This window comes from Myxine glutinosa, chromosome 11 (genome assembly GCF_964187855.1).
Source record: "Myxine glutinosa chromosome 11, kmMyxGlut1.1, whole genome shotgun sequence".
NCBI lineage: Eukaryota > Metazoa > Chordata > Myxini > Myxiniformes > Myxinidae > Myxine > Myxine glutinosa.
The window spans coordinates 45,372,773-45,386,959 of NC_136271.1; the positions used below are offsets into that span (position 1 = coordinate 45,372,773).

At 43.2% G+C, this 14,187-nt stretch overlaps 1 protein-coding gene across 1 annotated transcript in view; it reads left to right on the forward strand.

Annotated features, from left to right (window-relative positions):
• DLST (dihydrolipoamide S-succinyltransferase) overlaps window positions 1–14,187 on the forward strand; it is a 68,359-nt gene that overhangs the window by 52,900 nt on the left and 1,272 nt on the right. The window contains exons 13-15 of the mRNA XM_068130586.2: window positions 1,770–1,843; window positions 6,789–6,872; window positions 7,061–7,228. Coding sequence (XP_067986687.2) covers window positions 1,770–1,843; window positions 6,789–6,872; window positions 7,061–7,228 — 326 coding nt within the window. The remainder of the gene's footprint in view (window positions 1–1,769; window positions 1,844–6,788; window positions 6,873–7,060; window positions 7,229–14,187) is intronic.

A 14,187-nucleotide genomic window follows, 5' to 3' on the forward strand; every position in this document is an offset into this window, starting at 1 on the left:
TTATATGCTGGTCTGACAAATCGAACATGTTTTTCAATCCAGAAAAATCTGTCATCCTGTCACTGGAAGGGTTGGTCAAAGAACCCACCGATGTATTTGCATGGATCACCCACTCAAAAAGGTTCAAGCTCTTGAACTTCTAGGCCGCAACAACAGCGAAGATCTCTCCTGGGTTGTCCATATAGCAATGCTGCCCTCCAAAGCAAAATCAGAACTACTCATGGTTTTCAATGCCTTTGTCCATAGTGCAATGAGATATTGCTCTCCCATCTGGGCTGGCACCCCAACATCACATCGCTTTCCTGAATTCTGTGGAATCTAAACTCTTAAAATTACTGGAATCTCCCACGATGAGGCAGAAACACAAGGCCTGGAGTTCTCAGATCACAGATAGGTTGGTGATCTCCTACCACCATTCGTTCGGTCTTTCTCTCTATCTCTTTGTTCCTCAGCCTCTCCAGGATGCACATATTCTTCCAGTAATCCTCTCCTGGTAAATCTTCCAAATTTCAGGCTTCCTGATCACCTCCAATCTCCCAAAATTCAACCTTGCTCATCACTTCTAATCTCCCAAAAATTTAACTTGCTCATCATCTCCAATCTCCCAAAATTCAACCTGGCTCATCACCTCCAATCTCCCAAAATTCAGGCTTGCTCATCATCTCCAATCTCCCAAAATTCAACCTGGCTCATCACCTCCAATCTCCCAAAATTCAGGCTTGCTCATCAACTCAAATCTCCGAAAATTCAAACTTGCTCATCACCTCCAATCTCCCAAAATGCAGGCTTGCTGCACTGGGTAATCCAAACAATGAGAAAGCTCCCCCCCCTCCCCCCCGCCCACTCCTCGCCCCATCTTGCACCTTATCACCTTAGTGCTCCCCCAACCTTTCTGAGACCATTCAATCCCTCTCTTCCTTCTATGTCTTCAAGCATGCAGTACACCCACCATCTCGTGTCTCCCCCCCACCCCCTTCCCTACACACATTAACCCAACCAACTTACTTGCAGGTTACCATTTACAACCCTCCTGTTTCCCTGTTTGTTCATTCCCTTGGTTGATGTGGCCAACTCTGCTCCTACTGTCCCATTGTCAGTATCTTTTAATACAAGATCGAGGCTTGTATAGAAACGTAATTGCAGTGCGACAGCATTTTAATGCCATCTTAAAAACATCTTGCATTAGGTTGGTGATGAGTAATTATTGTTTTTACTGCGTAGCTCGTAGGGCAATGCCGTCTAGAACAGCGTTTGTCTGTCCGTATGTCCCCACGAGATATTGAGTTTAAAGCAGAATGAGGAAATGATGTAAGGGTTTCCATCTATGACATTCGTGGATTCCCGATTTTCAGTTTCGCCATTGACTGGATATGGCAACATTCAGACTGGGTACGTTTTTTGTCCAAGTCCTTCACGAACCTGCTGTCATTGCCTGACGTTCGACTGAAGGTGCCACAGGAATTTGTAATTTATTGGTTAATCGTATGCCATTCGCCGTTTTTTTTTTAACCCAAGTCATTCACGAACCGGCTGTCCATGCCTGAAGTCAAAAAAAATATATACTTGCATTATTTGCTAACTGATATCCCCACCCAGGTCATACTATCCTATTCAACTAAAGTAACAAACAAGCCCAGCTCCACCATTGTTAATCTTTCAGTCTTGTTTGTTGTTGTGTGAGAGGAGTTCAGTTGGATTTGTGTTTTTAACAATAATATTACAGAATATGCCAATATTGTTGTTTAACCCCCTCCCTTATCCATACACAGTAATTGATGATGCTTCAAAAGAGGTTGTTTACCGAGATTACGTCGATATCAGCATCGCAGTGGCAACACCCAAAGTGAGTGGTCAGAATCCTGGTGGGTATGCACGAGTATGCTCAGCTATGATGCAAACTCTCGGGCTATGACTTCAGTTGTGCATTTCTGTACTAGTGTCTGTTAGTCTAAAATTGCCCATTGTAGCGAGTGTTATGTCTCCGCAGCCGAAAGCCCCGGGGACATTATGTTTTTGGGTTGTCTGTGCATCCGTCTGTCTGTGTGTGTGTGTATCAGATTTTCGTTACTACCATAACGTATGAAGCGCTGAAAGGTTTCCAAATAAACTTGGTACAAGTATACGTACTATTATGCAAAGATGAACTGATTCGATTTTGGGTTCACATGGTCAAAGGTCTATGGTTATGTGACCTTTAATCTACCATATAAAACAATGTGTGTTTGTGTATTTGTGTGATGTCTGTCTCCCTCCATATAAACGTAGGTTTTAAAGGCTTTGAGTAGCTCTTTAGGAGGGATTTGAGTGGGGTTTTAATGGGCAATCTTTGAACATGACTGTGTGTCCAGTGGTTAAAAGACCTAAAAGCCTCCAAGGACCCAAAATACCCCAAGGACTCTGAAGACTAAGAGGATTCTGAAGACCCAAAATACCCCAAAGACCAAAAAGACCCAATGGACCCCAAACACCCAAAATACTCTAAAGACCGTTCAATACCCTAAAGACCGTTCGACTGAAAAGACCCTAGAGATCCAAAATACCCCAAAGACTGAAAAGACCCAAGAGTCCCCAAGGCCCTTAAAGACCACAAAAACTCTTTAGCTTAGCTTAGCTCTTAGCTCTCAAAAACTTAGCTCTTTCACGAGCCTCGATCTTGTATCCAAAAGACCCCGAAGACCCAAAAAGAGACCCCAACGACCCTTAAAGACCCCAAAGATCAATGCCCCAAAAGACCGAAAAGATCCCGAAGCTCCAAAATATTACGAATACCCTTAAAGACCCAAACAATTCAAAAGACCCTGAGGACCCAGTGGACTCCAAAGACCCAAATTACCCCAAAGACACAAATACCCCAAAGATCCAGAGGACCCAAAAGATTCAAAAGACCTCGAGGAACCAGAAGACCCTGAAGACCCAAAAGAAGAGTAATTATGTCTCTTACATTGGAATTGTAAATGGTGGCCTGCAAACCGAGCCTCAAGGGTGGTGAACAGAAGCGTTTTGTTTTTTTTAATCACAATAAATACAAGGCACAGGGAGGCGAAAATCTCTGCATGTGTGATGTGCAATACACTCAGAGTAAAACGAGTGTTTATTTACATCTGCAGGATGCCTAATAAATAAGGATATCAGCACATCTGACACTATAGTCAGGTTCACTATGTCAATAAATTATATTTCGTTCAAAATCATGGTAGATTAGCAAACCTATACATTTTTGGAAAGGTTATAGCATAAGGAAACTAAAAATCAATGTTTACATTTGGAGAGATACCTGTATGGCGGCCATTTTGGATTTTCAAAATGGCCACTGTAAAATACATATTTTGTTCTATTTCTGCCTCTAATTACCCTAAAAACTTTAAAAAAGATACTAAACCTATATTTTCAGGGACAAGGAATCCAATGAAAGTATCAAATTAGTGATATGGGGAATGGTAAGATACGAATCAAAGGTTTTGAATTGCAAAATACTGTCTTTATATTCGCGATAAGTTGCATAATCAAATACATGTTATCATTTTGTACAGGCAGTTAATAACATCAAAATGTGTCACAATAATTCATATCACCAAACATACACAGGCAGTCAGCAAAATCATACATACACACGCAGTCAGTATAACTTCACATCTACACAGGCAGTCAATGACAAAATATACACAGGCAGTCAATGGCATCAAACATACACGATTACAGAATATGCCATTTAGAGTTCGTCATCACTGTCCTGTGTGTCGTATCCGACAATATAGTCCGCATCGTTTTCACAGTCCGTTCCACACAAGCAAAGGTCGGTCAAATTGATTGGCAAATCGAATTGGTCGAATGGTCGATCGAATCGAATTCGATGAATCGAATCGAATCGAATCGATCGAATGGTCGATCAAAGCGATTGGTCGAATGGTCGAATTGGTCGAATGGAATTGGTCGATTGGTCGAATTGGTCGAATCGAATTGGTCGGAATTGGCAAATGTAAACATTGATTTTCAGATTTTCCATGTAATAACGTTTCCAAAAATGTATAGGTTTGCTAATCTACCATGATTTTGAACGAAAAAACAGAGTGAACCTGACTACTAGGCCCAGGCTACAGACTTTGGCATGCTCACGCGGCTGCACTGTCAAATAAATTGTTCCAACCTGTCATTTTTGAGGGGCTTTCTACTAGTTGAAACTAGAACGGCACTCGGTAGAGAGCACACCTCTGCCAGGCTGAACAATTTGTTTTGTATCCCAATGACAGGCTGGATCTGGATTCAGACCTGAACCAAAATCAAACTGGCTTGTTCTTGTCACCTAACTAACTCATCCACATAGATTTGTCATGTCATCCATAACTTTTTAAAATATGATGTCATATATCGCTTTTCGCCCGATCCTTCAATGGGGAAGAATAACTTGAAAATTAAATAAACTCGTATCTGAATCCATGTTCAGATCTGCACCAAAATCAAATAGATTCGTCCTTGTCACACACCCAATCGATCCACCAAGTTTCGTCCAAATCCGTCCATAACTTTTTGAGATGTCATGCTATGCATCGATTTTAGCCCCCTCACTTAATGTTGAAGAATCACTTGAAAGTTAAATAATTCTCGTATCCGAATCCATATTGTACACCGCTCCTTTCCTATACCATCTCCAGGCATTGCAAAACGTCATTGCCGGGCACCGAAGGGGGCTCGGCAGTGACGCACGCTGAAAGGGAGTACTCAGTTTTCACTCTGGTTGTTTGTTTTCTTTCTTGTTTGTTTGTTTGTCTGGGCAATATCTCAGCCATCCTTTGAGCTAGGAAGCTGAAATTTCGGCACAATAGTGAGCAAGTTCTTTGTCAAAAACAGTATTTTTGGTTTTTTGATTAATCAATTAATTGAGGAGTTATTTAATTATGAGCGATTAATTAAGTACTTATTTAATTAATCAAATTTCCTTTCTCTTCTGACCATTAACTCAGGCACCTTTTGAGTTAGGAAGCTGATATTTGGACATGCCAATGACCAGGTGATTTGGCTGCAAAGGCTATTTTTGGTTTATTAATTAATCAATTAATCGATTAATTATTTGATTAATTACTAAAAAAAAAAAAAAATTCAGTTACAGATTCTGATGAAATGGTGGTGGTTTATGTGTTCTGTGACCGAATTGATTAATAATTTAATTTTTTAATGATTATTATTTATTTATTTTCATTATTAATCATTTATTTATTTTCTTTCTCATTTGGCCAATATCTCAGGCACCTTTTGAGCTGGGAAGCTAATATTTGGACATGACAGTGACCAAGTGATGTGGCTATCAAGGATATTTTTGATTTATTGATTAATCATTTAATCGATTAATTAGTTATTGATTAATCGATTAATTATTTATTGATTAATTAATTAATTATTTCATTTTTTATTAATGACTTATTTAATTACATTTCTAAAAGATACATCTTTGGATGAAGCACTAGTGGTTTAGTTATGCTATTAGCCAATTGATTAAGAAAATATTTTGTGATAATCTTTTATTGATTTTAATTGTACAATTAATCAATCAATTAGTGTACACCTCTCCCTCCCAATGCAGCCTCTATGAGCTGCACTGCGGTATTGTCGGGTGCCTGAGGCGCCCCGGCAATGCCGCGCTGTAGGATATTTAATTATTTGGCATGGGGGCGGTGTACTTTGAATGTATCTGTACTTGTTCAAATCTTCATCAAAATCAAATTGGTTCGTCCTTGTCACACATACAACCTGTCCACAATGTTTGATCCAAATCTGTCCATAACTTTTTGAGATATCATGCTACATAATCGCTTTTGTCCCTATCTCCCATGGTGAAGAATCACTTTAAAAGTTCAAGTAGCCGAACCCGGATCTTCACCAAAATCTAATCATTTCGTCCGTGTCACATACACTACCTCGCTGCCAAATTTTGTCCGAATCCGTCCACAACTTTTTGAGATATCTTGTTCACAGACAGACAAACAAACAGACAGGGGTAAAAACCTAACTTCCATCCACCTTCGGTGACGGAGGTAAATATTTGTTACCACAATAACTTGTGAACCACAGAAGGGATTTTAACCAAACATGGCACAAGTTTGGACTGCTATACAAAGATGAACTGATTCAATTTTGGGTTCAACAGATCAAAGGTCGAGTGCCCTTTGAAAATCATGTTCCAGATCATAACTCAAGTTATACGCATCTGATGTTTTCTCTCTTCTACTTATCTCTTCTCATGTGACCTTTAATTGAGATCAAACATAACATTGGGTCGACATTTAATGTTTTTGCTTTTGCTTCACATTCCATTTTATAGTTCATTATGTCATGTAACTAACATTTGGATCATTGTCCTCCATGATGATCTGACGAGCTGTGTTGCCATTTTACCTGGAGCTAGCATTTGGCAGGCCAGTGTACTTAGCACGTAGAAAGAGGATTGTCACGTTTGGTCAGAGAGGAACAAGTGAAAGAGGACTGCTTGCATACGGACTTGGCTTGTTAGATTTTACCACTAAGCAAAGTACATACACAAGCAAGTTAGTCGTGAGACAGGTTAGTTTTAAGATATACTGATGGATCTACTGATGATCTACTGATGTTAGATCTACTGATGCTTGTTGTCCTGACAGCAACTCACATTAGTACAAGAGGAATGTCAGTCAATAAAAACTGACAACACATTTGGTTGATAAGTCAGGGTGAAACCCCTCTGAGGAATGATGGCTGACCCTCATCTAAGGCAAAAGTTACATTCGACTTAAAGATTTTTTTATCCTCTCTCCACATAGGGTCTGACGGTGCCAGTGATTCGAAATGTGGAAACGATGGATTACGCCGGTATTGAGAAAGCTATTCACGAACTTGGAGAAAAGGTAAAATGCAAATTTCGGTTTATTCTCACTCACCGATCTTTTTATTTCATTCTCCCTTCGTTACAACGTGTGGGAGTGAAACAAGACTATGGTAAGGTTTGTCTGGTAAGCTAAACTGTAAATAATAAACAAACTGCAGACAGATGGTATACAGCCTGAAGAGTTACTTGATGTCATTGTGACCACAGGCAAGAAAGGGGGAGCTTGCAATCGAGGATATGGATGGAGGAACATTCACAATCAGCAATGGTGGTGTCTTTGGCTCCTTGTACGGCACACCCATTGTCAACCCTCCACAATCCGCAATCCTGGGCATGCATGCCATTAAGGAACGGCCCATGGCAATCAATGGCAAGGTGGGTTTTGCTGAAAGTTTGTCACTTTGACATCGTTAGTTGGTGCAAAAAATATGATAAAATTGTTGTCATGCTGAGAAATATGTGGAGGCTGCATGGATATATATATATATATATATATATATATATATATATATATATATATATATATATATATATATATATATATATATATAGTCATCACTTCACACCGTCTGGGAGAATTAACTCGGGCTTCGGGTATCTGGCGTACTATTAACTCTATGTGGCAGATGCTGCTCGCTCGGGCCGGCCTCAAACAGCCCACACACCAGAAATGGTTGCAGGAGTTGAGCACGTGCTAAGGGAAAACAGTCGCATTACGCTGGATGAAGTGGTTTCCAAATTGAACATTAGCCATGGTTCAGCACACCATATCATTCACAACGTGCTGGAGTTCCGCAAGGTGGGTGCCTAGACAACTCACACCCGAACTGAAAGAATGGCGAGTGGACGCGTGTGAAGAGCTTCTGTGACATTACAAAACAGAAGGCGTCACTTTCTTACAGCGCGTTTCTTACTGGGGATGAAAGCTGGGTCCACTACTTTCAGTCGGAAATGAAGAGGGCAAGCAAAGAGTGGCACCATTCAACTTCACCGAAGCCCAAAAAATTCCGCACACAGCCGTCCGCTGGAAGAGTGATGCTGATGCTCTTCTGGGATAGTCGAGGTCCACTTCTAGAGCATTACATGCCCAGAGGGACCACAGTCACCAGTGCATCATATTGCGACCTCCTTAAAAATCATCTGAAACCAGCAATCACATCAAAACGTCATGGACCACTCACAAGATGTCCAAGAGGCGGTGCATGAATGGCTACACAAAACAAAAGCCAAAATATTTTTTTTTCTCGAGGAATCAAGGCCTTAGCAAAGCGCTGGAAAAATGCATTGAACGCAATGGAGATTATGTTGAAAAATAAGTTACACATGTACATGCAATAAACAAGTTGTGAAAAATATTTTAAGGTTACTTATTGACTGGCTCTCGTACATACCAGCTTATGGTCAACATCACCATTTTCAGAATGCCAGCAAAATTAAAATGATTTTGTTTTTCTTTCACAAGAAGCTGTTGGATTGTACAGGGTGGTCCCAAAAAAATGTAACACATACTATTTATTTTTTTTGTATACTGAATCGAGGCTCGTGAAAGAGCTAACATTTACTTCACAAACGAATCAACCAGACAAACAAAATATATAAAAAAGAGGGAGCGGAAGACAAGATGGGGAGAGAAGGGGAAGCACACAAACACAACATTTGAGAGCAGGGAGATGTGTGGGAGGGAGAGGGCTTGGGGGGAGGAGGCATGGGGGGTGGGGGGGGGGGGTGTGGGAGAAGTATAAAACACAAGGACACCAAGGACTTCCAGGACAGAAGTTGGTATTTCAAAAAAGTGGAATTGGGGTGAAATTAGCGGGGGTAGAAAAGATCAAGGTTTTGGATGGGGGAAGATAAGAGATGGTGGTGAACAGCTGTTTTAAAGACCTGGAGGGTGGAGTGGGATTGAAGAGAGTGAGGGAGTTTGTTCCAGAGGCGGGAGAAAAGAGGAATGAAGGAGTGAAGGTGAGCAGAGAGTCTTGATTTTGGCAGTTTAACCATAAGAGGGTTGCAGGCAGATCTTGTGCGACCTGTAGGAATATTTGCGGGACAGAGCCCAGAGAGAGCTGGGGGGGGGGGGGGGGCAAGGCCAGAGAGGAGTCGGTAGAAGACGGAAAGACCACCAACCTGTTTGCGGTGAGTGAGTGAGAGGCCCTTGGAGTTAGCTTCATCGCAGGAGATTCCAATGATTCTGAATGCTTTGGTTTCAACAGCGTGAAGACGAGCTACGTGTGAGGCAGGAGCACCAGCCCAGAGGGGAGAGCAGTATTCCATTGAGCTGCGGATGAAAGCCTTGTATGTGGTGAGGAGCTCAGGTGTGCCAAGGAAGGACTTCGCACGACGGAGGATGCCCAGTCGGCGACTGGCTTTGGAGGCCAGATTTGAAATGTGGTTTTCCCAGGAAAGATCATGGCAGATAGTGAGACCCAAAAGCTTGAGTGACAGAACTTCTTGGAGAGGATTATTCAGAAAGTGGATGGGAGGGTTGTCCAGTCGGTCTTTTCGGAGAGACATCGTAAGAGTGTGAGATTTGTCAGGATTGAAAGACATGTTCCACTTGTTTGCCCAGTCTGATTTTGTCTAGGTCTGCAGAGAGTGAGGAGGCTGCAGACTGCCGATCTGAGGGATGAAGAATGGAGCGACAGAGAGTAGAGTCATCAGCAAAGAGACAGAGGGGATTTTCAAGAGAGTCAGAGAGATCATTGATGAAGACCAGAAAAAGCACAGGGCCCAGAACACTGCCTTGGGGAACTCCAGCCTGAACAGGAAGAGGAGATGAGAGAAACCCATTCAGGGCCACACGTTGACTACGACCAGAGAGGAAGTCCGCCAGCCATCCGTGGAGATTTCCATGGATACCAAAAGAGGAGAGTTTGAAGAGCAGAGCGGGGTGCCAGACTGTATCGAAGGCACGTGATATGTCAAGGGAGACAGCTCTAATTTCCTGTTTGGCATTGAGGACCTCCATCCATTGTTGAGAAAGCAGAAGCAGCATGTCCAGAGTAGAGTGACCAGGTCTGAAACCAAATTGATGATCAGAGATCGAGCCATTGGAGAAGAGGAAAGATTTCATATCTGAAGCAATGATGGATTCCATGACTTTGCTGATAATTGGGAGAAGGCTGATTGGTCTGTAGTTGCTGGGATCTGTTTTTGCACCTTTTTTGTGCAAAGCGGTGATGTTAGCAGATTTCCAAGCAGATGGCAGATGACCTTGAGCAAAAGAGAGGGTGAAGAGAACAGAGAGAGGGAGTGAAAGAGCGGAAGAACAGGATTTTAGGACCCGTGGGCTGATGCCGTCAGGTCCAGTTGCAGAATCAGAGTCGAGGGTTGACAGAAACTTTTCCACCTCGTCAGGAGGAAAGGACACAGAGTCCAGGAGCAGCTGGGTACGACTGGGTATGGTGGGTACAGAGAGGGATGGGTTTGGGACACAAGATTTAGAGGCAAACACAGAGTTGAGGCATTCAGCTTTTTCACGTGCGGAGTCAGCCGTGTGGCCGTTTGAGGTGAGGGAGGGGATGGAGGGGGAACAAACACCAGAAACAGATTTGACCAGACGCCACGAGGATTTGGAAGAGGGAGACAGATAAGAGAGTTCGGTCCTGAGAACGGAGAGATATTGTTTCCTGGCTCTCCTGAGGGTGGACACACACTTGTTTCGGGCTTTGTGAAAGGAAATGAGATTTGCTTTCCAGGAGACGAAAGCAAGTTGTTTCTGGGCAATAGCCTCACCACAAGATTCCGTGTACCATGGACGGGAGGAAGGGTATGACAACTGAAGACGAGATGGGATAAATCTGTGCATGAGAGAGAGCAATTTACTTTGGAAGAATTCCCAGGATGAGTTGATGTCAGAGGCGGTAGAGATGGGAGACCAGTCCAGATGATTGATGGCTGCTTGAAGACCGTGCCAGTTGGCCTGAGTGAAATGCCAGACTCGTCGATGCTGAGGAGGCTCTCTGAGAATGGTCAGAGAGATGTCCACTTTAACAAGTACATGATCAGATGAGCCAATTGGAGCAGAAGAAGAGCAGCAGACATTTTCAGGGAAGTTAGTCATAACCAAGTCCAGAAGAGAAGATGCTCAGTTGACTGAGATCCGGGTCGGGAAATTGACAGATTGTGTCAGTCCCAGTGAGTCACAGAAGTCCTTTGCTGAAGAGCCATGGCTGGTGAGAGAGGTACCCACACCCAGCCAACTGGCATGGTGACAATTGAAATCACCACATATGAGGAAGAGAGAGTTGGGATGGGTCGATAGAAGTTGGTCCATATTATCAGACAGCGAGATGTAGATGGAGTCATCACTGTTTGGTGGACGGTACAACACACATATGAACAAAAGGTGGGAGCGAAGGGGAAGCCGTAGCCAAAGGTATTCCTGGGGGTGAGGTGGAGAGAGGGCAGTGCAGGGCAAGTGAGGAAGAGTTTTTTAAATAAAGATAGCAACCCCACCTCCAGGACGAGGCTCAGGTCTATCATACCGGAGGAGGGAGTAACCTGGGAGAGATACCAAGGAATCAGAGACATGAAGGAGGAAAGTTTCTGTTAAGCAGATCACGTCTGGTTTGTCAGAAGCAACCTGTATGGAGAGATCAGTCAAGTTTGAGCGAAGGCCCCGGATGTTTGAGGTCCATACTGTTAAAGAAGAGGAAGGGGGAGCATCCGATACAGAACGGGGGGAAGGGGGGGGGTGAGCAGTCGGGTAATATGCGGAAGAGGAGGAAGAGGTAGGGAGGGCTGTTGAAGGTGTGTCAGAGATTTCAGAATAGCTTGGAGAAAGGGAAGAATGGGGTGGACAAAAGGTTTGATGGTGATTGGGTGAGGCGCAGTGAGGTGTTATTTGAGGAGGGGGAAGAGTGAGGCAGAAGGTTGAGGGAGATGAAGGTGAAAGTTGGAAGGGGGAAGAAGCGGGGAGGACGCTTTGAGGAGGAGGGGTGAGAGGGGAGTCTAGGAAGGGAGGAGCGAGGGAAAGTCTTGGAGGGGAGGGGTGTGGGGGGAGTTTAGGAGGGAAGGGGCAAGGGGGGAGATTTGAAAGGGATGGGTGATGGGGATGATTTGGAGGGGAGGAGCAAGGGGGTAGATTTAGAGGGGAGGGTGATGGGGAAGTTTTGGAGGGAAGGGGTGATGGGGAAGATTTGGAGGGGAGGGGCAAGGGGGAAGATTTGAAAGGGATGGGTGATGGGGAAGATTTGGAGGGGAGGGGCAAGGGGGAATATTTGAAAGAGATGGGTGATGGGGAAGATTTGGAGGTGAGGGGCAAGGGGGTAGATTTGGAGGGGAGCGGTGATAGGGAAGTTTTGAAGGGGAGGGGTGATGGGGAAGTTTTGGAGGGAAGGGGTGATGGGGAAGTTTTGGAGGGAAGGGGTGATGGGGAAGTTTTGGAGGGAAGGGGTGATGGGGAAGATTTGGAGGGGAGGGGTGAGATTGGATTTTGAAAAGTGTACGATTAATGGGAAACGAACATTTATTGCAAAATGGGTTTCTTCTAGTCAAAAATACGTTTGAGGACGCTGAAGGATGGGTGGAGTGCTGGAGAGTTTCGGGAATGTATGAAAGAGGCACTGTAAGAGATGGAATTTTTTTTTGGAATGAATAGATTTGGTGAGCAAGTCGAAAGCATCCTTTTATAGAAGAAGAAGAAAAAGGTGTTATAGTATACGACAGAATACAGTTCTTCAGGGGACAGTTTAAACATTTTTTAACAACGTGATCACGTGATCACGAACAACGTGGTCGAAGAACGAACGAACAAATAAGAATGAACAAACGGATAAGAACAGAGAAGGGAATTTTTTTATTTTTTTTTTATTTTATTTTTTTTGAGTTGAGATTTTAAAACATGGAAGTATGGGGTGAAAAGACCGGGAAAAACAGAGACCGAAAGTAATTGCAGCGCAATCGAAGAACCGCTGAGACAAAAACAAAGCCTCAAGCCAAGGTCGGACACGGTAGCCTACTACACTAGGCCTCAGAATACGCGACACTAACTAACCGACGATTCTGTACCTAAACCAACACCGAGAATCCTGTTAAAGACACACCAATAGGTACAGACACCGAAAGAAAGATGCAGTTTCGACAAAAACAAAATTGTGAAAAATTACTTAACTTCGAAAGCGTGCGCGCATGGACAGATTTGAAGAGACGTGACCTCCAATCTTGTGCATGCGCAGATTTTTCATCAATTCATATAAATCCTCATATAAAATCATATTCATATAAATTTTATATAAAATTTCATATAAAGTCCTCATTTATCACTCAAATGGCACCATTTTTGGCACAGATTACCTTGAATAGACCAGGACTGACATGACGTGCTGCAAATGTTTGCCATGGCACCGCAAGCACGTGGATTTGACGGGCAAAATGGTTGATCACTCTGATGCATTCTATTGTATGAATTAAGCAAATTTTATCGATAATTGTTGCTTTTTATATTTTTTAATACAAGGTCTAGGCTCGTGGAAGAGTGAGAACACAGAACAGATCAGGACACAACATAACAAAGGGAACAGCAGGAGAAAGGTGAAATGTCAATAGCAGGATGGAGGGAGAAGGTAGACGGAGACAGACAGATCAGGTTCTTCAATGGATTGTGACCTTCCTCTGTAGACATTGTCCTTCAGAAATGCCCAAAGAATCAAATCTGGCAGTGACATATTCCTACGCCTGTGACCAATGTTCGTTTTGAGCCAGTTCAGTGTATCATTTGAAGTGTGGGGAGTGGTCCATCTTGTTGAAAACACTGTTACTCTCTTGAAACCCCTCTGCAACTGCCAAGGACCCTCCAAAACTTCCCAATAACTTGGATGTAACATTTTGTACTGACAGTCCATGCCTTTCCTGTGTCGTCTTCGAACCCAAAAGGGTCAAAGATTCCATGTTTGCCGATTGCTACCCGGGCAGCGCATTTTTCTGAGAGGAGAGGTTCCTTGATCACTATATCGGGAGGTGTGGTAGGTGGTGTCGCTCTCCAGTATACGCAATTCTTGGAGTTGACATACCCATTAAGAAGGGAATAGGCCTCACCAGAAAACCAGACATTGTCAAGGAAGTTAGGCCTTTCTTCAACCTTGTCTGCAAACCACTGGCACATTGTCACTTTTTTGCATATGGGCTGCAGTCAGTTAATCTGAATTATGTATGGATACAGTTTCACATCGTGGATGAGAATTCTCACTTAATCACGTGAAATTCCAAGCTCTTGACTCCAAAGTCTGAGAGATTTCTTGGACTTTCTGCCAACTGAATCACGAACAAGGTCAATGTTCTCAGGAGATTTGTGACAGTGCCTTTTCTCTGAACTTTTTGACCCACATAAATATTCA